This window comes from Vigna angularis, chromosome 1, assembly GCF_016808095.1.
Source record: "Vigna angularis cultivar LongXiaoDou No.4 chromosome 1, ASM1680809v1, whole genome shotgun sequence".
Classification (NCBI taxonomy): Eukaryota; Viridiplantae; Streptophyta; class Magnoliopsida; order Fabales; family Fabaceae; genus Vigna; species Vigna angularis.
The window spans coordinates 53,810,564-53,838,442 of NC_068970.1; the positions used below are offsets into that span (position 1 = coordinate 53,810,564).

At 32.4% G+C, this 27,879-nt stretch overlaps 2 protein-coding genes across 3 annotated transcripts; one reads left to right on the plus strand and one right to left on the minus strand.

The window, feature by feature from the left end:
* Nucleotides 1–10,597: 10,597 nt before the first annotated feature.
* On the plus strand, nucleotides 10,598–16,834 carry LOC108323885 (receptor-like protein 4). 2 transcript variants are annotated; one of them, XM_017556700.2, is made up of 9 exons: nucleotides 10,604–10,967; nucleotides 11,786–12,850; nucleotides 13,399–13,546; nucleotides 14,448–14,519; nucleotides 15,206–15,277; nucleotides 15,424–15,495; nucleotides 15,573–15,650; nucleotides 15,782–15,963; nucleotides 16,413–16,834. In XM_017556700.2, exons 1-9 carry the CDS (start codon nucleotides 10,826–10,828, stop codon nucleotides 16,535–16,537), a joined length of 1,956 nt encoding a protein of 651 aa, XP_017412189.2. In that variant the 5' UTR covers nucleotides 10,604–10,825; the 3' UTR covers nucleotides 16,538–16,834. The 2 variants fall into 2 exon arrangements, 1 of the variants encoding a protein (XP_017412189.2); XR_008246605.1 differs by lacking the exon at nucleotides 16,413–16,834 and having other exon boundaries at nucleotides 10,598–10,967; nucleotides 15,206–15,282; nucleotides 15,782–15,841.
* Nucleotides 16,835–19,672: 2,838 nt separating this feature from the next.
* On the minus strand, nucleotides 19,673–23,646 carry LOC108322378 (protein yippee-like At5g53940). The gene is made up of 5 exons (XM_017554806.2): nucleotides 23,440–23,646; nucleotides 21,019–21,062; nucleotides 20,560–20,668; nucleotides 20,128–20,183; nucleotides 19,673–20,048 (listed from the first exon to the last, which is right to left on the minus strand). Exons 1-5 carry the CDS (start codon nucleotides 23,533–23,535, stop codon nucleotides 19,907–19,909), a joined length of 447 nt encoding a protein of 148 aa, XP_017410295.1. The 5' UTR covers nucleotides 23,536–23,646; the 3' UTR covers nucleotides 19,673–19,906.
* Between the last annotated feature and the right edge of the window lie 4,233 nt (nucleotides 23,647–27,879).

A 27,879-nucleotide genomic window follows, 5' to 3' on the forward strand; every position in this document is an offset into this window, starting at 1 on the left:
TAGTCATTGGACTTGCATTCCAATTAGAACACTGATGAGTTTCATGCCCATAACCTTCACATTTGGAACATCTTAGAACATCTGATTTAACCCTTGGGAAAACATTTTTGTCATGCTTGTGCTTCCTTTTAATACTAAAAATTTCACCATTCAACTTTATAATTCTAGATACCATGACATTGACATTCTCCACCGAGACCTCACGAGCACACAAAATCCAGAAGGATGTCTCTATAATAATATGTTGCATTGTTCAATTGATAAATCCTGCAAAAGGTTACGGAAACAAAACAACAACATATATTTAAATCTTCACCGCTTATCTAAGTGTTTCACTCAATTGTCATTCATGTATCTAACAAAAAGGCTTTTTTAATTTTTTAAGTGCTCTCTTGCCTTTTTCCACTCAAATTCCCTTTAGTTCTTGGGAGAAAACTCCAATAACTTAAGCAAAGACTAAACAAATAATGTGAAAAATGTTACGAGATCTAAGTCTTGACTCAAGAGGTCAAAGAAAATATTAGGCAAAACTTCAAGAAATTTTTAAAAGCCACAAAAATAATAAAATTAAAAAATTATAGGACTACCAAAAAGAGTTAAATGAGACAATGCGCAGTCTAGAAAAATACGAAATATATTCATTGTGTTGAAGTCCACAATTTTTTATTTTATTTTTTTACTTTTGGATCCTTACTTTCTCTTTTTATATTATATATATATATATATATATATATTAATATGGCAGTTTAACACACAAATAAAGGTTGTCCTTCAAACACCAAAACTCATGCAAGATCAAGGTAAACATTTATTTGGGACTACAATTAACAGAAAGACGCAAAAAACAAAAATAGATAGTTTCCACGAATCAAATGTAGAAATACACAAGTTAAAAGAAGAACATAAAAAAATATGAAAATTAAACACTTAAGGGAATTGGATTTTGGGTTTTTTTGTTTAATATGACGGAAAAAATAATATAAAAGAGGATATTCAAACCAAAATTTTGCTCTATATACCAGATGATATAATCTTGTCCAAGAAAGAGTACGATCTTTTCGGAATTTGAATCTTCAAGTGGCACAAAAAAATAACTCAAAGAAGAACACAAAATAAGATAGAGATGGGGACGCCACAATCTAGCAGATTAATAAGTTAAGTGAAGATTCACCACTAAGATGTTAATCTTTGATAAGAATCAGAGTTCTAATCCAAGAACCAAGAGAATCCCCTCTCAAAAATGTAAATGCATGTATTATGACTCAAAAGTGTCTACATATGTATTTGGTATCCCTATATATAGGTACAAATGTTTGAGCCACCTAAGAAACCCTAAAAGAAAGCCCAAAGATCGGGTCCAAAAATAACTTGAAAAATAAAAAAACAAAAACAAATTGTTTGCAATTAAAATAAAAAATTACAATATATTTAATTTCCTAAATTATTCTTCAATTGTGCTCATGATCTTCATGTTCTTTAAATTCCTTTCTTCATGGAACATTGTAAGATTTAAGGATTCGTGTTTTGATCTATAGATCCTTTGAATTGCAAATGCTTCTTCAAGTTCTTCTCATATAAGTTTCAGGAGATAGTCCTCTATCAAGATGTTTATTGCCTTGGTTCTGCTATGAACCACTACCTAAAGCCTTCCAAAAAAATAAAAAATAATAATAATTTCAGTTATTTTATGTTTCGGTTCGAGGTCTAACTAAAGCATAAGGATCATATGGCACCAATTCTCTAAACAACCGAGACCATAGACCTAGTTAAAAACAAGTAAACTGAAAAGTTAAATTTATAGTGAAATTTAGCACCAATTATTTTAGACATTATATTTCAATTAAATATTCAAAATATATCTAGGTAAGATAAAAAAATTTGATTTTTTGGCTTCGGTTATAAACCAAAGTTATTAGACTTCAGTTATGAAAAAAACCAAAATATGAAACCATAATTAAATAATTAAATTTTTTTAAAAATGTATTAAGCTCCAATTCTTTTAATAACTAACGCCTAATACATTTTTTATTTTAAAAATTTCTTTAATTTTATAATTGAAGCCTAATACCCTTAAAATTAAATAATGTTTAAAAGCGGACTAGGCTTCAGTTATTACCTAAAGCCTAATACCACCTTTATACTTCAGTTTTGGTAATAATCAAAGTCAAATGTAAATGTTTCTTTTAAAATAATTTTTTTGTTTTTGTTACTACCTACATATCAAACTTGGACATAAAATATATACAACCAAAACTAACGCATTATATAAATTACAATCAGAATAAGTTGGAATCTATATGCAAAACTATATGTGCTGCATAAATTTACAATTTTATATAATTTCACTTTAAATAATTTATAAGTAAATGTGCTGCATAATATTGTATATTTATATTATATATTTTGCAAGAGCTATCCTTACATACTATATAGGCTTGTTAGGAATTGGTGTAGTAATTTTGAATCTTTGAACAAAAGACAATAATTCCCATTAGTATATAAAAAGAAAAAACTGCAAATTATTTGATTCAATATAATATTACCGTTTGTTAACTAGTTGTAACATGAGCACGAATAACACTTGTTATTCATTACATAGTAACCACACTCATATGAGCCAATTTGTTTATTATACTACCACTACAAGAAAACATTGATGTTACCGACGACCAAAATCCATCAATAATGCTTAAAATCCATTAATAAATCAAAATTATAGATAACTTATCGATAGTAAAAAATTCGTCGATAAACTTTCATCGATAAATTTTACCAATGGAATTCCTATGTCATTGATATTATCGACGAAAAATTTGTCGGTAATGTTTGTTGATAATTACCTCGAAAAATCCTTCAGTAAAATTTATCGATAGCGATCTAGTTCATCTTTTTCCTCCCCCTCATTCCTCTTCTTCCTTTTTTTTTCTATTTTCATGAATTCTGCCACCAATAGCACTCTCAACCTCAAACAACCACCACTCTAACCAATTTATTTCAAAAAATGAAGACCAAGCAAAGGAGGAAAAAATCCATGCGAATTTGCTCTATTGTTTTGGTCAAGGTAATGTTTTATATAGAGCCGTCAAAATGGGTCACAACCCGCGGGTCAACCCGGCCCACCACGGGTTCGGGCCGGGTTGGGTTTGAAAAAATTGAATTTTTTTTATGCGGATTAGATTTCAACTCGGCTCATTGAAACTCGACTCATGCGGGTTGAACCCGTGGTAGGCCGGGTTGGCCCACCAACCCACCTACCTAATTTCATTTTTTTAATTTATTATTTTATTTATGAAACCCTAAAAAATAAAATACTCTCTTCACTCACTGTGTATACCAAAAAAATAACCTTTGCTCTCACAAATCACTCTCACGGAACTTGCTCTCATTTACGGTGCTGTCACTCTCAGTTCACTGAAATTCTTCAAGGAGTAGGTAAAACACCCTTCCTTTTTTCTTCTCTTTTCTCCACATTTTTGTTTTCTCACTTCTCTTTCTTTTTTTTTCTGAAAACCCTATAATGACAAAAATAGGGGTTTTCGAAAACCCTATATATCAGAGTTTGTTCATTTTATTTAAACAATTTGAGTATATATTATTTGAACAAGCTGCTTTTGATATCTTTGCATTTGGGAAATTGTGTTACAGATTAAACTATTATTTTTTTTTTGATGTTGTTGAGTGTTGGTTCTCTTTTTTTTTAACTAATATTTTTTTATTGTTTTTCGGAATTGTTCTGATCTCAGGAAAATCTTTATCAGGATTTGGAGACAACAAGAACGAGGATCAAGGGTTGCAAGTGCTTAACTACATTCAGGTTGGTTTGACATTTTCTCCTTTTGCATATAATATAGTATTATTGTGCATGTTTGTACTATTAGGATTGAGGATTGTTCTGTAGCAAATAGAGATGATGAATGACTTATGAAAGGTTGTCATGGTCCATAAATATTTCCAATTGTTCCAATATTTAAAACGTTGTGAAAGGCTATCTATCATGGTCCATAAGTGGATCATATTCAAATTGGTCCAATATTTAAAATGAGTGAATTTTTCTAATTCAATTTTTACGTATTTTAAACCAGAAAGGAAAAAAAACATAGAGAAGAGTGTGAAAAGCAAAGAGTAAAGACATGAATAATTAATTATTTTGCTTAAATTGTAAAATATATATATATATTTAAAAATGTGAATTATTGTAAAATTTAATTATAAACTTATTGAATACACAAGATAAAGATTACAAGTTAAAATAATTCCAGAAACTTAAAACACTAAATTGAGATATACATTCCAAAAGAAAAAAGATAGATCCAGCAGAGATGTTGTTACATATTTTCCAGCAGAGATAGATACAACAGAGATATACTAAATTAGATTTGATGTTTATATATGTTGCTAATGAATTTCTATTACTGATTCAGTAACATGGTCACGATTACCAATGCTCCCTGTTGCCTTTATAACATGCAATGTGTGTTGGACCAGAAAGATGAATTAAGGTTAAGACCAGACATGCTTTACTTTTGCCAGAGAAATAAATTCTTGTCATGCATCTGCATTTTTTTCATCTATAATCTGTTGTTCCATCACGTTGAATATTGCTTGATTACAACTAGAGTTGTTATTATAATGTAGTTGGTGTATTAATGATATATCATTTCTGTTACAATGATACTAATAAGGACCGCTTTCTAGGTTACAAACATTTTCATTAATTTTTAAGTTTAGAATGACACTAAATCATGTTAATGGCTTAACCTTGTTACTGCCACATTGTTCTTTTTCCTATTTATATTATTTCATGTCATTATACATATTCAGTCAAGATTCTCTTGGTAATATTTTGTTTGTTTTTTTTATTTAGGGAATTGAGTCTCAAGACAAAATGAATTCCGAAATCGTAGATGATAATTTGAATTATTCTTTGCCACCAACTATGAAAGATATTGAAAATGGGGATAAAGATTTGGATAGAGAAAGTAAGAGACCTAGGATAAGTACTTCAAAAGTTTGGGATCATTTTACGAAAATTGGTATTAAAGATGGTAAAGAAAAGGCAAAGTGCAATGGATGTGGTGCAGAGTATGCTGCTAGTGGATCAAAAATAGGGACATCATCAATGTTGCGTCATTTGTCAAAGTGTTTGGTCCTAAAGAAATTAAAAGACAATGATGTGGGGAAAATGATAATTGATCATGCTGAGAAATTAAGATCTAGGGAAATTGACCAAAAAGTTGTAGATGACCTCAATGGCTATTATTCAACATGGGCTTCCATATAATTTTGTTGAATATAAGTGGATTAAATAATTACTTTTATATCTAAATCCATATGTAAAAGTTCCAAGTAGGAATACAGCTGTTTCTAATATTTCAAAGAAATTTCATGAACACAAAGAGAGGGTCAAACTTGCAATGCGTAAATCTCATAGTAGAATTTGTTTAACATCTGATTGTTGGACTTCTATAAATCAAGAAGGGTTTATCTGTTTGACTACTCATTTTGTTGATGTTGATTGAAAGTTGAATAGTAAGATTATTGCCTTTTGTAAAATGGAACCTCCACATACTGGTCATGATTTGGCACAAATTTTTTTTGCTTTTTCGCTTGACTGGGAAATAGATAGAAAGATTTTTTCTATCACATTACACAATGCTAGTTCCAATGAGGTGTTGAATAAAATTTTGAGTGAGCAATTGAAATTGTAAAATAGTTTGCTTTGTAATGGTGATTACTTTCACGTAAGGTGTAGTGCACATGTCTTGAATATTATTGTGCAAGAGGGATTAAAGGTGGCTTCTGATGCTTTGCAAAAGATTAGAGAGAGTATAAAATATGTGATAGGATCAGAGGCAAGAAAAATTGCATTTAAAGAATGTGTTATGCAAGTAAGGGGTATTGATTCCAAAGTAGGTTTGAGAATGGATTTCCTACTAGATGGAATTCTTCCTATCTTATGCTTGAGAGTGCAATTAGATATTGATGTGCCTTTGGAAGTTTGGCTATCCGTGATAGAAACTATGTTCATTGTCTCTCAAATGATGAGTGGAAAAGGGCTGAAAAAATATGTGAGTTCTTGAAGCCATTTTATGTAATGACTAATTTGATTTCATGTTCTTCTTATCCAACTTCTAATCGTTACTTCATGCAAGTTTGGAAAATTGAATGTTTGTTGCTGGACAATGTTAAAAGTGATGATCCGACGATTAAAGATATGTCATTGAGTATGATGAACAAGTTTAGTAAGTATTGGGATCAATATTGTGACATTCTTGCTATTACGGTTATTCTTGATCCACGGATGAAGTTTGAAACAATTCGATTTTGTTATAGAAAGATTAATCCTTCTACTTGTGAAGAAAAGATTAATTTTTTAAAGGATAAGATGTATAAGTTGTTTGAAAAATATATCAAATTAAATTCAGTTGAGTCAAACACTTCATGTTCTGAAGTTTCCCTTCCAACACAACCTTCTTTTACTAATGATGAGCCGGTGATGGATGCATTTGATGTAAGTTTTTAATTCTCAACTTATTTTATTTTATTTCTTACTTATGATGAATGACATATTAAATATGTTTCATGATGTTTTAGGAATATGTGGATTATTTGAGCCAACATGTTAATGACACTGGAAGGTCTGAATTGGACCTTTATTTAGATGAAGGGAATCTTGATCCAAATTTTTTTGATAAGTTGGATGTATTGAGTTATTGGAGGCATCGTCGAGATCAATATCCAAACTTATCTAAGATGGCTTGTGACATTCCTAGCATTCCAATCACAACAGTTGCTAGTGAGTCTGCCTTTAGTCTTGGTTCTCGTGTGCTAACCAAATATCGTTCCTCCATTCTTCCAGAGAATGTTGAGGCACTCATTTTAACTCAAAATTGGTTACAGGGTTTTGAATTAACAGGTAAAATTATTATTAGTACTACGAAATTTATTTAATTATTTATTATTTTGTGTTTCAATATTATTAGTTAACATTTTTTTTATTGAATTGTAGATGGAGATAAAGAAGAAGATGATTCAAGAGAAAATATTGTAGATTTATCTATTCAAGATTCTAATATTGTAAATGGATAAAGAACACAAAAATGATGAAAATAAGAAACTTATTTGTATGTTTTTTGTGTTTGTTTTTGGATGACATTTGGATTATATTGTACTTTTTATTATTATTTTGAATTGTCTTCAGTTTAACATCATTTTTTGGGAGTGAAATTTGTTTAAATTTGAATATAGAAAGTTTGTAATTTTTTTTTATTTAAAAAAATTATAATTAAATGGGCTAGTGAGTCAACCCGTTTACCCACCAACTAGTGATGGGTCGAGCTGGGTTCAAATTTTTCTGGCTCGCTAATAAATGAGCTGGGTTGGGTTGGCTTACTAAGTGACCAATCTGTGGTGGGCCGGGCCGGGTCGGGTCGGGTTCCCCGTTTTGACAGCTCTAGTTTTATAGCAATTCTAAGATTTGGGAGATAAAGAGTGACGAAAGAAAGGGGTCATCGGTGTGAGTGATGTTCCAGTTGCACTATTGCATCGACATCATAACGACTTGATTATTGACAGACGACAACGGAGATGAGGCCCTATGTAGTGGTGGTGGGTTCACATGAGAGAAGATGAAACCGAGTTGACCCTAAGTTCGCCTTGGATTGAAGTATATGGTGACACTCACCATGAGATTGAGGTGGGAAATTTGTTACTCTTTTTACCAACAGGTTATTTTGTCAGTAATACATATTTTATTTACCGACGAATTTTACCATAAAAAATATTTGTTGATAAATGGAATATATATTATCCATGAATTTATTGATAGATTTTTTTCGCGGCAAGTAAAATGTTTATTATCGATGGATTTACTTACATATTTTTTTCTGTAAATGAAATATATTATTAATTGATTTGTCGATGGATTTTTTTAAAGGTAAATAAAATATGTATTACTGATAAATTTTTTATTCATATTAATTACGTCGATAAAATTTGTTGGTAATTAAAATTTCAAATTATGTCGATAAAAGTTGTTCGTAATTCAAATTAACCAACAAATTTATTTATATCAGTAAAATTTCATCGATAATTTAACTAATTTTTGTAGTGTACATTATATCAACACAATTATAAATAAGTCAAGAAGGAAAGAAATGAAACAATTATGTTTGTATCAAAATAACAATTTTGGAAGGACAACCATGCACGCTTGTTTGCTTTAGCAATTGATTTTTCTATCTTATGTCTAGCAATTAAACTATGAAAAACAGAAATGTTTTAGGATACACTTTTATAACAAAGAAAGTTCATAACATGGAGATGATTAGGAGAGACTTGTAAGGAGCAAAACCACACAATAATGTTGCAAGTTAGTTATCAAGGATGTTTGAATTTAAAATAACTTGTTATACCTTATAATGATAGATTATAATTATAAGTCAACAAACTACATTTACGAAGCAATATAATGAACTAAATATATTTGCTTCCCTCATTTAAAACATTTGGTGACGTATGTTTGGATATCATCAACTACTTTTACATGGAATACATAGATAGAGGAATCTTCTTGGATTTTGGACTTTGCTCTTAATGCAACTACTTTTACATGGAAACCATTTTAAGTCTAAACATAAATAACATGTAAATTTAATAATAGAGTATTGTAAGGTTGGTTTAAGAGTCCATACTAAGGGTTAGAAATAGAGCCAACCAAATCTTTAGGCCAGGTGAGGAAAGATAAAATGGATATGCCATAGTATATACTTCATTTGTGAACTAAAGCATCTGCTACGAGAACTTCCTCTACCATGACCTTAACCTCATTGTCCGATAGCTCCATACCGTGAAGAATTGTTGTTGTTTCAAAGTATTATTCCCCAAGCCACTAGTTTCCCCCTATACCATCCACAACATATAGTTCACATGGACGAGTGTCATCCATGTCATCCTCTGATGGAGGTGGAGCTGAACATCTCCTCTTTTTTGCTTTTACGTGTTAGAACAAATGTTAATGTAGGAACCTGATAATTGTATACGAGTTAACTTCCATTTCTCATGATGAGATAGTGGTGAAGGAAGTTGTACACATTCATCCTTTAAAGATGGGGCCTTAGATTTTTCCTTTTCCTTTATTATCTTTTGTTCAAGTTTTCTATATCCACCATGAAACAATATATGTGGGTTTTTATTTTGAGCGCTTTGGACCTTTGCCTTGATCACCTTGTAACATAAAATCCATTTTATGAATTAGTTCAACTTGTACATAATCATCAATGGAGAAATGAATGAATCTCAACAAATTAACCTTCCATCCTTTAGATGTACGAATCTCAACAAACAAACACCTAGTTTCTTCATCAATTACCTTGTATCTGACACATGAATTTTCATTCTTTTTAGCTCCAAATATATATATATATATATATATATATATATATATATATATATATATATATATATATATATATATATATATATATACTTCAGTTTTGTCTTAAAACTATGAAATTTCTCAACGACCAAAGATAGAAATTTATTTTTAAGCGTCTTCACATTTGGAATATCAAATGTCATATACAATAGTATTTAAGAAATTATCAATATAATCAAACTATGTTAAGACAAAATCATCTAAAAACACTTTATTTGAAGTTAAATAATATTGTCTATTGAAATAGTGTTAATAGTAAATGGTTTAAATAACTCATTAATGTTATCTTACTAAACGCTATCCCATCAGTGCTTTCCTTCAATAATAGTTTCTAAAATTTCTCATTCAATGAATTGAAACAAAAAAAGTTTTACCTTTAAATCTTTAAGTTTTTGACTAAATTAAAATATAATAGGTAAAATTAAAAGTATAATCACAAATTTGTGAAATTAAAACTTCGATAATAAAAGTTACTAAATTATAAAAAATTAATGATAAAATACGTAATTTAACTATCTGTAAAAAGAAAATTGAATGATAAAATTTACAAAATTATAAAATTAAATATCTTTAAATTTTATAATCTTAGTTAATTGTTCTTTGCTGTATAACTGTTTTTGAAATATCCAAAATATACAAGCGTAAATCTCACACACATATTCCGGTGATTGCGCACTAATCACTCCCACTACTACCCAAATGTAGGTCAGAAGTCAAAAAGTTCAATCAAGCATCGATGACCATTCTGCACCGTCTGATGTAAAAGCAGTATCATCATCAACGTCGACAATCATATTGTTCAGTTCTCAACATTAATAATTATCGTATTTTTTCTTCTATCATAAAACATTTTAATTTTTCATTGACGCTTTGAATCCAACAATAAATAACGTCAAATCCCCCTCTAACACGTAATTTACCTAATCTTAAATAAATGAGATCATGAACAAACTTTTAATAAGAATTATTTTGAGAAAAAAAAAGTAAATTTATTTACAGTTAAATTTAATAGAAACTTATAATATATTTTTTCTATTTTTATAATTTGTGCTTAAGTTAGTTCCCCAAAATTAATTTTTATTTTTTTGTCTGGAAGTTTTAAGTTTTAATTGGAAAAGTTAGTTGAAATAATACATACGATTAATATAGATACGGTGTTGAGTTGACACTTGCAGCAGATCTGCACCATGCGATTGTAAGTGCATGGATTATGATGAAGCTCAGCAGCACGGACACCACTGTGTTCATTTCTTTGGCGCCCGCGAGTAAACTTGAACGAAGAAGATTTTCCTAGCGTGGTGTGCAAAAGTGCGTACACCCCCACACACATACTCTCTCACATCTTTCTCTCTCTAGAAAAAGCACTCAACAAAAATGGGGACACGATGAATGAGAGAGAGAAAAAGACAGAAGAGGAAGAAGTTGTGTAGGGAAAAAATCGGGGAAGCCGAATCCAGCGCAATGCTTCTTCAACTTATTCAGCTATGGATGATGCTCTGCTTCGCTAGTGTTTCCTGTTCTGCACGGCAAGGTGAACCTTAGCATTCTCCTTCTTCTCTTTTTTCTCTCCTTTATGCGCCATGAAGTGGAGCTTTACTGTTTTCTTGATCAAATTTGGATTGTGGAAATTTGTCAATGCTTTCATTACTTTGATCTTCAGAGATTAAGAGTAGTAAGCTTGTCCAACCTCTGAAACTTTAAACCGGTTATGACCTCACTTCTATATTTTTTTCTTGTTTTAGCCTTTTCCTTTTGTTTCAAAACTAGGCTATGCAAATGCTATTTTTTTTTTTACTTGTGCTCTTATTTAATGATGTCTACAACAGGGGAGTTTATTACAAATAACTAAATTATTTGAGTTATACTAATATTTCACGTTGATTATGTGTCTCTTTATCTGTGTGCATTAACTTAAGCATCAGTAGATATGAAACAGATGTAGGAATTTTCAACAATTTTCTCTGAACTTTCCTGTTAGTGAAAGTTTGTTAAACACCATTATTATTCTGAATTTCTGATGAATACTAACTTTTACCATATTGAAATTTGTCGGGTTTGGTTTGTCTGTTACGCTTTAAATGAGCAATCATGTTAAGGAAACCATTGCATTTAATTCGTCATCATTTAAGCCAAGGGATGTAATTTCTTTTTCGCAGTCTATTGGCAATGGACGAAATTTATGTTGACATTTACCACTGAAGTAGCAGTTTTTACATGGTTCTACCTATTATCTTTTCTTAGTGAATCTGAGTGTTAAACTTGCACTTACCATAGAGGATTATTGTTTTCAAAAGCTTTGTATAAATATTTTGTTTTTTCCCAATTTTGATTTGGTTCAAACCACTGCAGATCCATTTGCTATGCGAATAAGCTGTGGGGCTCGTCAAAATGTTCAAACAAGACCAACTAATACCCATTGGCGTGAAGATTTTGGCTATACAGGTGGCATAGTCGCTAATGCAACTCTTCCAAGTTACATCACCCCACCACTCAACACTCTACGCTATTTCCCTTTGTCTGAAGGTCTACAAAATTGTTACGTCATTGATAAGGTGCCAAAGGGTCACTACTTAATCAGAATCTTCTTTGGACTTGTTGGTCAGTCTAGAGGTACCATTATTGAGCCTCTATTTGACATTTCTATTGAAGGCACGCAGATATATTCTTTGAAATCGGGTTGGACTCATCAGGCTGATCAAGTATTTGCTGAGGCGCTAGTGTTTCTTATAGATGACTCTGTCTCAATCTGTTTCCATAGCACTGGTCATGGGGATCCCGCTATCCTTTCTATCGAGATTCTTCAAATTGATGATAAGGCTTATTATTTTGTTCCCCGTTGGAGTCAAGGGTTAATACTTAGAACAATTAAAAGACTGAGTTGTGGTTTTGGGCAGTCAAAATTTGACGTAGATTATGCAGGAGATCCCTGGGGAGGGGACAGGTTTTGGCAACGCATTAAAACTTTTGGTGAGGATTCAGAGTCTAGTCAACCTAGATCTGTTGAAACTAGAATCAAACATGCTTCACATCCGCCAAACTTCTATCCAGAAACTCTTTACCAGTCAGCGCTTGTTAGTACTAATAATCAGCCTGATTTAACATATACATTAGAGGTGGATCCCAACAGAAACTATTCTGTTTGGTTACATTTTGCAGAGATTGATTATTCAGTGACTACTGTGGGGCAAAGGATTTTTGATATTGAAATAAATGGTGATCTTGCATTCAAACATGTTGACATTGTAGAATTGAGTGGGGATATTTATACCGCCCTTGTGCTTAATACTACTGTTTCTGTTAATGGGAGGACTCTAACAATAAAATTGAAGCCAAAGGAAGGTAATCATGCCATAATCAATGCTATTGAGATATTTGAGGTTATAATGGCTGAGTCAAAGACTGAGTCAGAGGAAGGTATTGTGCTCATCCCTTCTATTGTTACAGTTTTTTCAACAACAGTTCATACTAGTGTTGTATGGTATTTATTTTATTATTAAAGATAACACATATTGAATTTTGGTAGACAACTCCAATGACTTTGAAATATCCACTATCAAGGTTGGTTGGTCATTGGAGGCGACAGATAGCATTATGTGCATGTGCTTGGAAGTTGTATTAGTCATATAGAGTTATGCAGTTTCTTTTTATTTCGAATCAACTAATATATCTCAAGAAACTCCAATTTTTGGGAGAGCTTGTCAAAAGTAGACCATGGAATTTATGCCAATCAAACATATTAGATCTCTTTGTCTCGTTATACTTTTCCTTTACTGACTGCTTTGGAGTTCTTCCTCCTAACCCATATCAGAGACAATATTTATTGATCATATGTTTTATAATACTTCTTCCATTTACTAATTTTCTATTTCATGAACTCCTAATAGTGCTTTAATAGCAAATGCTGCTTTTTGTAATTCGAATGAATATTAACTTTTGCAAGTTTATTATTATCTTTACTCTAGTTAGTGCTTTACAAGCATTGAAGAAGGCATTGAGGCTTCCATCCAGGTTTGGGTGGAATGGTGATCCTTGTGTTCCTCAACAACATCCATGGAGTGGAGTGGGTTGCCAATTAAACAAAAGTCGTGGCAGCTGGGTCATTGATGGACTGTAATTTCTTGTTATCCCTATGTAAATCGTTTTTGTTTTTTTGTTCATTTGATTCCCTGGTAGCCTATAATGCAGTTCTCTTCTTAAAAATTATTTTATTCTCTTTCACTTAATCAATTTGTTCGCTTTAGTTGGCACCAAATCCAGATGTATTTTATTTGTTCAGCATCAGAGCCTCTAGATTAAGGAAATGGATGCCCTTCTATGAGGGAGAGAAAGAGAAGATTTTTGTGTTTTGGCTGTATGAATTTACATTTGCACGATCACAGCTTACATGTAAACTAGTTAAATATATTTCTTGCTAAAGCCATTCTTTTTAACTTGTTCAGAAAGTGTAACTTAATTTTTACTTTGTTTTCTGATATGCTTTCATTTGGGGGAGTAACCCTTGAATTGGACCTTCCCATTCTTAAATTTCTATAGGTCAATTTCACTTTCTTAAAAAAGGTTAAAAGTTCAAGATGAATTGCTCAAAGTTAGACCCCTATATGAAAATAGTTGTCAAATTAATCCCTCTTTGTATGATCTTTAGAGTTAAAACACATGTTTATGGATGGATCAGGAAAAGTGTTACATATAAGACTTAGAAATTCTATATTTTAGATCGTGTACATGGGAATTATTTAGTTTGGTACCTTACTATACTTCCGAGTAATAATATAGTTATCAAATTAAAAATGAGTATCGCATTTATGGGGTAAAAGTATGTTTTAAGTATTAACCCTAAAAAAGTGTAGAACTACAACCACCACAAGCTAAGAGATTGGTTCCACTATGCTACAAAGGCGTTGTGGTTTGTGTTCAGAACTGTTGATTTATTAATCACTTTAAATATTCTATCTCAATATATTGGTTTTTTTTATATATCTAGTTATTGATTGCTTTGTCTGTTGATGAACAGTGGCCTTGGCAATCAAGGTCTGAAAGGTTTCTTACCAGATGACATATCCAGACTACCTAATCTACAGATCTTGTGAGTTCCAGATATGTTTTTTAAGTATTTTGGAAAAAGATATATGCGTGAATATTTATGTCAATGCATGCATGAATCATGTATGCTAATAATGTATTCATTACAAAACCAGCTTAGGAATAAGTTCTGAATTACGAAGTTATAATTCTGTATTAGAAAGTTAATGACCAATTATTTTTATGTCAGTCCAGGTTAGATTTATATATGTCATGATGAGATGGTGGGGATTTATAGGTTGCTTTTCAGATTAACGTAAGATTGCTATTTCTAGCGTTACCTAAATCTGGCCTAAAAACCATATTATTTCTATAATTTGTTTAGGATTTAGTTTGTTTATATTTCTTGAATTTAATAATGTGTCCGACATGTTGGATGCCAAGGACCAGGACGTCCCAAAAGTTGAAGGCTTGGTCCAGTATTTTATATATGTAGGGGATAAGTTACTCTAAGAGTAACTTTGAAAGAGTTGTTCCCAATTTTATCTCAGTTTTTTTAAACTAAGTTCTAGTGAGTAACTTACATTTAGACTTCAGTTTTTTAAAATAAATGGTGAGTATAGAGTTACTCTTTCAATTTTACTAATAAAAAAAGTTCTTTCAATTTTTAACTCATTATTCTTGAACATACAGAAGCAACCACCATATTTATTTTCCCATAGCTTGCGCTAATTTGCTTAAGAACTGCAGAAACCTGAGTAGGAACGACATCCATGGAGCAATTCCATCTTCACTTGGTACAATAAATACCCTGCAAGTGCTGTTAAGTAATCTCTTCCTCTTTTTCTTATGATATTGTTTTCATTGTTATATGTTTTCAAAAAAGGTGGGAAACTTGTTCCATGAATTGTTGTCCTGGCCTTGACTATCATGTTATTGTCATTTCTGAATGCCATGTAACGATGCAGTGACCTATCCTACAACTTTTTCAATGGATCAATTCCAGAAAGCCTTGGACAGTTGTCGTCATTACAAATACTGTAAGATTCTCCAATGTTTAACTAACCCATAAAACACATACGAGGAGACAAATCTGTATCAAAATGTCTTCATGCAGGAACCTTAACAGCAACCTCCTATCTGAAAGGGTCCCGGCAACTCTAGGAGGAAGACTACTGTACAGAGCTAGCTTCAAGTATGTTATCAGAGCTTAAACTCCAGACAGTTACTGAAAATGATAAGATATTCCTCACGTACATGTTTGTTCACTTTGTTTTTTGCTAAATAACAAATATTTCTAACTTTTTGACTCGGTGATGTCTGCAGTTTTACTGACAACGCAGGTCTGTGTGGTATACCTGGTTTACCTACATGTGGTTCTCATCTTTCTTCCGGTGGTAAAATTGGCATTGGATTAGGGGCTTCATTTGCATTTTTCCTTCTTACTACCTGTTCAGTTTGTTGGTTGAAAAGGCGGCACAATATCCTCCGAGCTCAGAAAATTGCAGGTAAGGGATAGTCATAAATTGTAGACTACAGTTACACTAACAAAGCATTCTATGTTCTACTTTCACCTCTATTTACCATGTTTGGGTCTATTTAATTTTTGTAGAATAATCATTTTAAATATCTTGGAAAGTTTAAGAGATAATAGGTTATTGACAAAGTACAAAATTTGCACCGTCATTCAATCACACATAACATGTATGTATGGTAAACTGGTTAACTTCTATAATAAATACTTTAAAATTACCAATTTAAGATGTTATGCACTGTTGTTACCTATGGATGTATCTCTGTTCTTTTACTCAAAGTTTACTGCCTAGTACTATATTTAATCAGTCTAACTTGTTGGCCAATTTTACCAATACGTTCTTTAGTAACTCCACGGATGACCTTGAGAAGCAATAAGCATTAAGAGTGTTGAATTTAAATCTGTTCTCCTTTGTTCTTGCAGCAAGAGCAGCCCCATATGCAAAAGCAAGGACCCATTTTTCACGTGATATTCAGCTGACAAGGCACCATAATAATTTTGGCAAAACCTCAACAGCAGCTGAGAATGGACCTATTTTACTTTCATGATGACATCTCATAATTCTTATTCACTGTATTGTCTTTTTCCTGCCATGAAAGCGTTTATTTTAGATTGCAGAATCCCTCTGCTAATGTAGATGAATGGCAGTGTAATCCGATCGATTTTTCGATGGTACTTGTCCTCCATAGCGTGATTACTCCAAATACGAAGTTTCTTGAGACAATGAACATCTTACAAGCAGAACTCGAAAAACTGTAAATCAGAAAATTTTGTTCATTATCGTGTCTACTTCAGTTTTCGCCCCTTTTGGGACTAATTAAATGTTGAGTCTGTATCCTCTGGGATGGAATTTCCTGTAGCTGAGATACACAATCAATATATCTGTGCTTTTTTCTCTTGAAATTTTCAGTATGGAAGGATCAAAATTACTATATATGATAAAGATCAAACGAACAAATCTAGACTATTAAAAATTATATATGAATTATTATTATGATTAAATTCAATTTGTCATTTTTGTGGTAATATTAAGAAATTTTAGTATTTAATAAAATAAATAAAAGAGAATACTAGATTTTTATTATATTGAACAATAAATTAGAGACAATTTTGAAATCGATATAAAAATTATAAAAATAAATTATTGCAATTAAAACATAATATCTTTACTGATTTGGTGCACTTTTTTTATTTGAAATCAATATTAACTGAAGTTAAAGTAATTTTAAAAATTGTTTATCTAAAAGGTAAAAATGTAAAGCCACCTTTTCTTTTAGGCTTAATACCTGTTTTTGTCCCTCTTTTTAAGGGAAATGTTCACTTTCGTCCTACCTTTTTCAAAAAGTTCAATGTGGTCCCACGTTGTGAAAAAAGTGTCCAAGTTAATCCTTTTTTGTCACGACGTTAAATATTTAACGATCCTGCTGCCAGCTAGGACTGATGTGTGCAACGTGACTTTTTACCTGCGTAACGTGGCAGTTGACGTGGCAGTGGCAGTGTAAAAAGAAGAATCAAAAGAAGGAATTTTGGAAAGAAGAAGAGTTCCTGTAAAAAGAAAACCCAAACTCGAAAAACCAATCGTGAGTCAAAAGAAATGCGAGAACAGAAACCCTTGTGCTGCGTAGTCGCTAGAGATGCTACGGTCATGACCACTGCGCCCGCGAACCAGAACAGAGAGGATGAGGATCTCCTGCAACGTCAAGCTCGAACAGAGAAAAGAGGGAGAACAAAGAGAACCCCACTGCTACTTGCACGGCATGAGAGGATCTCCTTCAGAATAATACATTACCACACTCTAGCTTCCACGCTAAAAAATCTTAGTACTAAAAAATCAAGTATACTGTAAAAAATTTACTTCATTATGTAACTTTACAGATCCACAAACAAAGACCAACTTTACAGACTTGTATTAAACTCGTGAATGATAATGCCAATGCTAATGTATAACAACCCAATTTCTGATTAGAGTGAGAATTGATAAAATTCCTCAAATTTATTGCAAGATACAAGACAAGAAGAAAAGGTAATACCTGGGGGGAAGATAGCAGAATAATATTCCTAAAATGTTCCAAGGTTTTCTGCTGAAAAAAGGAGGGGGACGGGAGGAAAGAACTCTATCAGAACCTCATCAAATAAATAGTTCCATAAAATATATAAATGACTCATGCAGTTTTTATTTTCAAGAATACATCCCACAATAAGTTATTCAAACAAACACGACTATGAGTTCATGTCTTTATCCCAATCATGGTAGGACACAGTGTCTACCTGACACAGTTTATAGAGATCATCCGAACCCGAAAAAGGAAGCTCCACACTACTCTATTCTACATTTAATTGTCAAGTTCTTGTAATTCTTACACCTAACAACAATATACCTGTTTTCAGTGTTTAAAAAGGAAAAACAGAGCCAGCAAAAAAAGGCCGTGGGAGGATTCTCCATTGATGCTTCTTCAACCAGGGGCTTCGACGGCAAAATTACACTCTCCGTTCTCATCACTTGCTCTTCAAACCCTAACTCAGAATTTTTTAATCACTGCCACTGCCACGTCAACTGCCACGTTACGCAGGTAAAAAGCCACGTTGCACACATCAGTCCTAGCTGGCAGCAGGATCGTTAAATATTTAACGCCGTGACAAAAAAGGATTAACTTGGACACTTTTTTCACAACGTGGGACCACATTGAACTTTTTGAAAAAGGTAGGACGAAAGTGAACATTTCCCTTAAAAAGAGGGACAAAAACAGGTATTAAGCCTTTCTTTTAATATGCAAAGTCAAAACTACCATAAAAATCATTCACGTTCTGCCTTGCCTCTAAACATTTTCACCATTTTTTTTTCTTCACTTGTTTTCATCCTTTCTCTTCACTTTGGCTAGGGTAGTTGCACAACCAGAGGAGAACACTTCCATTTCACCGTCATGAACTAGCTCAAGGTAAGTACTCATCTTCCATTCGTTGAGTACTCTCACATTTGCAAACTCTATCTTCCTCTACATGTTAGTTTTAAAAGTGTCCAAAACTTTTCTTCTTGAGTGCGAATCCAACACAACATTTGGATCATTAGGAAGCTAAATTTCAAACCGTTTGCATGTGGATTTTCATCAAATTGCTGCTTGTATGTTGAATTTGTGACTTCGGTATGATTGTATGATGTATGAATTATGAATGTAATTTTGTCCATGAATGTTTTGATTTGTTGTGATGTGCAAGATTGAGCTCTGTGCACTGAGAATAGGATGAAATACTACTATTTTCGCCTGAGTAAGAAAAAATTTCATCCAGTCGATAATAGCCAGGAATTTCACCTTGCTCGTTGTTGAATTCTCACCTAGGTGACATTCTCACCCAGGCGAGACTCGTCACACTCAAGCGGGTGGCTTCTCGCCCAGCAAGAATGCCACTACACTTATTTCTGGCCTCTGTCGATTTGTCGCCCAAGCGAAAACTTCTCCCCCAATTCATCCAAGGATTATGAGGAGACATATCAAACAGTGAAGAAAAGATATACTAGATCTTCAAGACAATTCAATTCTGTAAGTATAATTATTATTGTATTTAAAAGCTGACAACTTTTTCTTATTTCTTAAAACATAACAGTTGAAAACTACTTTTTTGTTGGGACTATAGTAAAGCTGCAATTCCAAACTTGCTGCTACAACAATATTCTAACTCTCCACATATATCTGAATAATTGCCATCACATGCCCTCCATAAATTTTTAGCAAGATTCAGTATGCTATTACAAGATTTCTAGGTGAAAAAAGCCTAAGGTTGAGTTTCTCTAAGGAGTTTCTATGTGAAATTGTATCTTGATGAAAACTAAAAGTATAATATATTTTTCTACCTAAAACACTAAAAGTATATATAATTTTGCTAGCTAAAATACTTCAAATTCATGAAAAAGAAACAACTAGCTAGGCGTTTTCTGTGTCACTTGAGCCAGCTTGAGAATCAGCCTGAGAACCAGCTTGAGAACCAGCTTGAGATCCTTGTGAACCAGCTTGTGCATCCAAATTTAATTCCAACTCCTCTTCAACATTGTCAACAATCGTCCACCTGTTAGATGCATCGACCGTAATTAAGCTTTAGTTTAGCTTGAAATGATCAAATTCAAAACCATATTTTAACACCATACCTCTCAAGCACAAACTTCCCTTCTTTGTATGTTTCATTCTTTTCATATGCCAGAACCTAAACCAATTCAAAAACTCATTATGACCTCTTCAAATTAGATTGATACAGAAACACATGAAAAGACTTGACTTGCATGTGCATGATGATACCATGGGTGCTTAATCAATCCTTCTAAATAAATCTAGAAGTAGCATATTTTCATTGATGGAATCTAATGTTTAAGTACTTTGGGATTCTCTTTCCATGATTTCTAATTTAATTTGATTCCAAACAGGACTATATGAAACAGAAACATGGCTTAAAGGGACATCAATTTCTGATGGTGCTCACACATCTAATGAACTTCATTGATATTTTAAACTTTCAAGACTCACCCAACCACATATTAATGATGGAAAATCCTCAAGTAACCAGGTGCAAAGTTAAAACTTACATATTTCCATCCAAGAAGTTGTCCACAGCTGCAACAAAATATGTCTTCAACTGTGTGCAGTCCAGATATCATCATTCTCTCCACCGGAGGCCCAAGAGTTATGTTCACCCTATTTGAGGCCAAAAGTTAACAAAATAAGGATGTTGTAAAAAGTTAGTAGTAACAAAGGTTTGAGATAAGGCGTTGATATGTAAAAAAAAACAAAAGTGCTAATTATGAGTCAGAAGAAAATCATAATTCTTTTAATATCATTGATAAAATCATAATGCTTCAATCGAATTCCCGAAACCATCAAAGGAATAGATGCTTTTTGGTGGGGAAAGGACCTTGATGATGGGGACACCTGGCAGTATGGAACCACTAAAATAATCCGTAACAAATTACTGAAAAAATACTGAAGATAGAAAAGGGACAGAAGAGGGGGCAGCGAACAGATACAAATGATTTCAAACAACTTACACTTTGCTGAAAAGGTATGCTCTTCCTTGGCTGCAGTTGAAGTTCTGATCAACAAAGAGAAACAAACTATAGTCAAATTGATAGGGTAGATGATACAAGGAACTAGGTACATTTGCACAGTAGAATAAGTAGTAGCAATGAATGATAGTTATCTAGGACAAGGCTAAATTTGACTGTAGAACTTATGATTTTGGATACTCCCACAAAAATGAAGCAAAATGTACCACGATAAAGTTAGCTGACATCTTCATTAAGAAGACAAATTATACTACAGGAATCTATGTGGAAGAAGACTAAATGTACCAAAAGTATCTAGAGATGAAATAATTCACTTTCCTTTCAAGAAGAACAGCAACGATGTGCATCAATAGTTGACATATAATTCACTTTCATTGTCTACTCTTTACATATAAGCTCAAGGTAAGAGGCAAGTTTACAATGATGTGCATCAATAGTTGAAAAACCATAGCAAAATTCTAATCATGCATGCTTTAGAGCCGCAGATAAAAGAAGAAACTTTAAAAAATAAACTAATTCTACCCAATTGTAAACGTCATGCTGATATTAGGAGAGCTCCCTATCTCATCCACAATGGAAGTGGAGTAGTAAAGGGTGTCCAAAAAATTCAAACAATTAAAATCTATCCATATTTACACATATCCAAATCACTTTAGGTTCATTTTCCTGCATTGGTTTCATTTCCAAATCCACTCTTTTGGATATCAAATCCAATCCAATTAATTAGATAGTCGTTTGGGATTTTAAAAAAACCAAAAATCAATGGCCATCCTAAAACGTTGTTTGGTGTAGGCATCTTTCGGTTGGTCTCAACCTTTTACTTGATTTTGATCAGGATATGTTTTTGTTGGTCTTGGTCAAACCATTACCAGCTCATCCTTGATTGGTTCATCATCAACTCAGCCTCGGCCAAGATATTACTGGTTCATCCTCAACTAGGACATCCCTACTATTTCAATTGCTCATATCCAGCTCAACCTCAGTTGTATGGTATACTCATGGTCAGCTTGACCATGATCACCACCTGGGCATCGTTAGCTCAACACAAAGCCAGGGCCTTGTTCGCACAACCTCATTCACAATATTGTTGGCTCAACTGAATAAGTTTCAGTCCCAACCCTAGCTGAAGAATATTTGGATGACTTCAACCCAAGCATCTTTCCGTCAATCATGTCTCAGTTAGTAGTATTGATCAAGATAGCTTTCAGACAAACTCGATGAAATCATCTTTCAGTAAACTTCAGCTAGCACATCTTTAACTTAACTTCAGTTAAAGTATCACTACTTTGGCTTCGGCTAGAGCATATTTACTTTTATCTCCAACAATCCGTCTCCTGTTCAACCTCGTCTAAGCCTTCTTCAGCTTGATTTCATCAAATCAGCTTTCAGTTTCAAACCAATTTCAAAATTGGTTTGAGATATAAAACCAAATCTAAAGCCAAAGCGGATTTGATAAAAAAAAGTGATTTTAAAACCAAATTTAAACCAAATTAAAAAAATCCAAACAAATTTTATCCAATTAAAGAGATAACGATTTCAAATCTAATCCATTTAATTGGATATGGTTCAGATATGAATGGATTTTTAAAAGTTCAATCCATGCCCACAAAAGAGCAAAACAGAAAGGCAAGTGATCAAAAGTAGTCTTACATATCAAATCAGCAAGTTTTATAGTGGATTGAGTGTTGAAAAAAAGGAAAATAACTTGTATTCCAAGTCACTTCCTTGGTGTGATGCATTGAGACAGTTGGGGGTGAAAACACTTTTTCATTCAATCATTTTCCAAATTCATGGATTCGACCTCAGTTGAAAACTTTATCGTGTAGCTGCGAAATAAAACATGATCTACCTCCATTTCTAAAATTTTCCCCACAAGTAATTCCCTTTTTCAAAAAAAGCACCATCTTCATTAACCCAATTAAGCATTTCCAAACAGCAAATAGCAGCACCATTACACGCTTGCCACAATTGACAGACCAAACCATCAGACTCCAAATATCAAATCAAACACATAATTTTTCAATAATGAAAACCGAAAGACTGAGCTAATTACTGAAAGCGCCACAGGACATTGCCGGCAGACACGGTACAATCGATTCCATGTTCCCACAAAACGATTGCAACCCAATAACTTCCAGTCAATAATCAACCAAAAAACACAGACTTTCTGCACGATCAATTAATGGGTCCCTTGTAATTCCGATTGATTTTTAAAAAAGAAACGGCCAAAATACAATCTTTCACCAATATCACCCACACAAAGTTCATGCCCGAAACAAACTCCAAAAAGAAGAAAAAATAAATCAAGTTTCTTTAACAAGTATTAAAATTTAGAAATAAAAAAAGAAAAGAAAAAAGGATGGAATAGAAATTGAATTTGAAGAGAAGAGGGAGAAGACATACCCGAGAAAGAATGTTATGAGCGAGGGCAAGAGGGGTATTGCAGCATCTGCATCCGTAGGATCTGCCATCCAAATCAACAAGAAAAACCCTTCCCATGTCAACCCCACTCTCTCATAAACCCACACAACACAAACCACCAACGACAACAACAAAATAGCCTCTGCAGAACACCCCAAACGCGCAATCCCACTGTAACTGTCGTTAGCTCCAACCAATATATATATACATATAATCTCTCCTTCCTCAGTCCTCTTTTTATTAAAATAATTCTTGAAGGGACGACTTTTCTTAACGTGAATATTCATAAAATTTTCTCTCTTATTACTTTTACAATATATGTATACATGCAAATTAAATAGAGAAAAAAAATATATAAATGATGTATTAATATTCTTATAAACTTTAAATAACAATTAAGTTATAACAAAAAATATTTAAAGAAACCATATACTTACAAATGAATAAGGGAAATAATCTATTGAAATAGTCATTCCTTCTCTTAAACAAATTGTAACTACATTTTTATTTAATAAAAAAATTTAAAATGTATTAAATTTAATTAATATTTGACATTTGACTAAATTATTGCATTATATAGTTGTTTTACTATAATTACATTTTACCAAAAAAAGATCATGTTATTAATAAATTTAATTAAGTTTTTTAACATTTACGAAGTTACTTAAATGATTGCTTGTTCCAATCCCCAAAAGTAGTATCTCGTGTTTGAATATAGGCGTCGAAGTTATCACAACACGGCTTGAAAATAAAAAAAGTTCTTTTTTCACTTTAAATATTTGGCACGGTAACTTTTGTCCAATTGGATATTATAATAAGTAATTGAATTTGTAAACAACCAATTTCGGTAACGTTCATTAATTAAATAATAAATAAAGCCTGCATATTCTTTAGTTATTACTTTTGTATTGTAGAAAAACAGTTATTACAAGCATTTTATTTTTCGAGAAGGATAACGATCATTGAAGCACATATTTAATATTTGGAGATGGGTTTGACCAAATTACTTAACTACGCCCTTATTCAAATTTAGTAAAATAAATGACTAAATTATAGATTTCTTTAAGAAATCAAAACAAGAGTAGTAGGAAACATCCAGAACATCTTAAATCTAACTTCAATTATATTAGAAAGTTAAATTTTCTATAATTTGTGTTTTTAATTGAAATATCCTGTTTATAATTTTCATAATTATTCAAAAAAAAGTACATGTAATTTCATTATATGTGAAAATGAATGTTAGAGAGGACCGTTTATTAAATTTGTATTGTACTCAAATCGTGTCTTAAATAAGATATGAATTATAAGTTATTTTTAACCTTATGTGAGACGAATAAGTTATTACAACATGCTTTTAAATAATAAAAATTTGAATAAAAATATATATTTTTATAATTTAAAATATATTAATGAAAGTAATTTTAATTTTAAATATATTACTTATATATATATATATATATGTATATAAATTACAATATATATATATATATATATATATATATATTTCAATAAAATATTGTTTTTAAATATAAAAAATAGTTTACACTAGTGTAGAAATGGTCTTTAACGACACGTATATAACGTCTCACCACCGAAAATCCAATGTAAAAAATGACCGATGACATTTTTGTAAATAAAATGTCATTATAGAAGTCGGTTCCCTAGGGTCAGACGTCAAATCCTCCTTTAGACATCACCTCCTCAGATCAGACATCAAAAATGTCCGAAAACATCTCATTTTGAGCAGTAATATTTATTTGTTTACGACATAAACGTCGCCCACACCCCCCCACCACATATCATACGTCAAATCCTTCTTTAGATGTCAGCCTCCCAGATTAGACGTTAAAAAGGTATGAAAATATCTCATTTTAAGCGCCAATATTAAATATTTTTACGACATAGATGTCGAGGCCCCCAAATCAGACATCAAATCCTTCTTTAGACGTCGGGGGCCCCATATTAGAGTCAGAAAGGTCCAAAAATAAACGTTAGTGCCCCCTAGATCAGACGTCAAATCCTCAGTCAGAAGCTACAAAATCATAATTGAAATGTCACTTTTGCAGATATTAGACGTTGAACGTAGCAAGGACCAATGTTAATACACATTAGACGTCGGATCCCCTTCCCCAAACGTTAATAAGCTGCAAAAATATCTCAAAAGTAGCGCCAAAATAGATTTTTTTATCAATTAGACGTCGGACCTAGAGGGGGGATGACGTCAAATGCCCTTTTAAACCCCAAAACCTCAAAATGTGAGTCTCACTTTCTTTCGAGTTTTCATTTGAGTTTTTGCTTCGTTCGTGTTCGCCAGTTACACGTTTTCTCTCTCGCTGTGGTCATCTTCTTCCTCTGCTTTCTCTCGTTCGCCATTAATGTTCAAGTAAGTTTTCTTCCACTTTTCACAGTTTAAAATCATTTTGCACCGATTATATTATGTTTAGAACCATTATCTTTCATTTGCACCAATTAAAATTCATTTTCATTAGCTTTTGGTGTAGTTCTTGGGCGCATTGTAGGACAATTGTGGCGACGATTTCCAACCGTTATTGTTGCGTTTTTCTCCTCAGCCTCACAGCGACACTTGTCTACTCCCTCACCTTCACGGTGACAAAATGTTTTTTAGAAAAAGTTCATAAATTGACGCCTGTTCAAAGACAACAGATGTCAATTTAACGTCTTCCACTATGATGTCAGACATTTAACAAACATCAAAAGCCTAAAATAACAGACGTTAAAAGCTATTTTTGTGTTAGTGTTACTAAATGGATAAGTTATTAAGTCAATATGTTGATGCGAGTAAATTAATTTAAGATGCAAACCAAATAAGACAAAATGGTTTTTTGAAGTGATTAATCAAATTATATTTATTTTGACAACACTGTTCATATGTGGATATTTATAAAAGTGTGAAAAACTAAATTTAACATCATTATAAACTCAACGAAAGAGGTGGGGATATTGAAATAAAAGAAGAAAAGTAGAATAAACATTTTAAGAGTTATGGAGGCGAAGGAAGCAATTAGGAGACAAAAGCTTTTGTTTTCTCTAACATATGGCTTAGATATTAGCTTGTGTAGATTTATTTTTTCATGGCTAATGTAAGAATCTAGAAAATAGAGTATTAGAGTTTATAAGTGTTTTAAAATAATAAAATCAAATATTATAAAGTTAAAATAATTCAATAATATAAATAGAATTTCTTAAACTTGTCTCATTTTCTAAAACACTAATCATTCCTCTAAAACTCTTTGTCTAAGTTCCTTTTTCCCTTTTCTCTAAAATTTCTAACTCATCAGTTATCTGTTTGACGATTAAGAGATCACAACAGTGCAATCGTCACTCTCTACCAATCAGTTTCTGGTTTAGAGCAAGTAAGTTTCTACTCCTTTTTTCTTTCGCTCTTAGTTTGAGATTAGGAATCCTTTATCGCATGTGTTATCTATCTCTCTTTCCTAGTTTCTTTTTTATCAGAGGTTCTAAGGACTCTCTCTGATCACTTTTCTATGTTCTGTAGGTGTTCTTAGGATTCCTTGAGTTAAAAGCAAGGTTTGTGAGCTGTCTAGAGCTGTGGTAGTTCTCTTTGAAGTAAGGGGAGTTAGTTATTGTTTTATGTTAAATTATAAAGTATGAACTGATAATATTTATGGTGTGTAGTTTGTAGATATTGAATGTTTATGCTTGAAATGTTAGTTAATGTGAATTGTAGTTGAGTAAGTGAATTTGATCACATGATGATTGTTGATACTGAATGATTCAGTGTTAAACTCAAATTGTATGATGAATGATGTTGTTGATATGTTTGGTGGTGTTGAATTTGGTTAGATGTGGATGAGAATTGAACTAGGTTGAATTATAAGTGTTTTTGGTCAAAAATAGAGGGTTTTTGTGTGAGTTTTTGAGTTAAGGGTTAACAAGAGGAAATTAAGTTTTAGATTTTGTTTGAATGTGATTTCTGACTTGTCAAAGTCCCAAAGTTACTAAAATATGAACTAGAACTTGTGAAATTCAATTATGGTCTCTAAAGTGAGGTTTTGGTTAGATTGATCGGGAACCTTATTGTAAAATGAGTTAAAAACTAGTTTAAGTTGGGTTATATGCATTTGGTTAGTCCATGAGGTTTAGAATCCATTTCAGGAAGTGTTAAAAGTTTATAAAAGTGTTTAGGATAGGTCTTAGGGGTTTATGCAAATTCTGCAGTTTAAGTGCTGCAAAATTATGCAAAGAAGTTAGGCGAGAGAGAGTAGCTCATGGGTGAGTTTATGGGAGTTCTAGTGGTTAGGCGAGCCAACTCGTTGGGCTTGTGGAGCTTATTGTTTTATCTCTCGCTGTGTTAGTGAAGACTATTCGTTGGGCGAGTATATAAGGTTTTTGGCAATAAGTTTGAGAGGCTAAGCGAGCCAGCTCGCTTGGCTTGTGAGG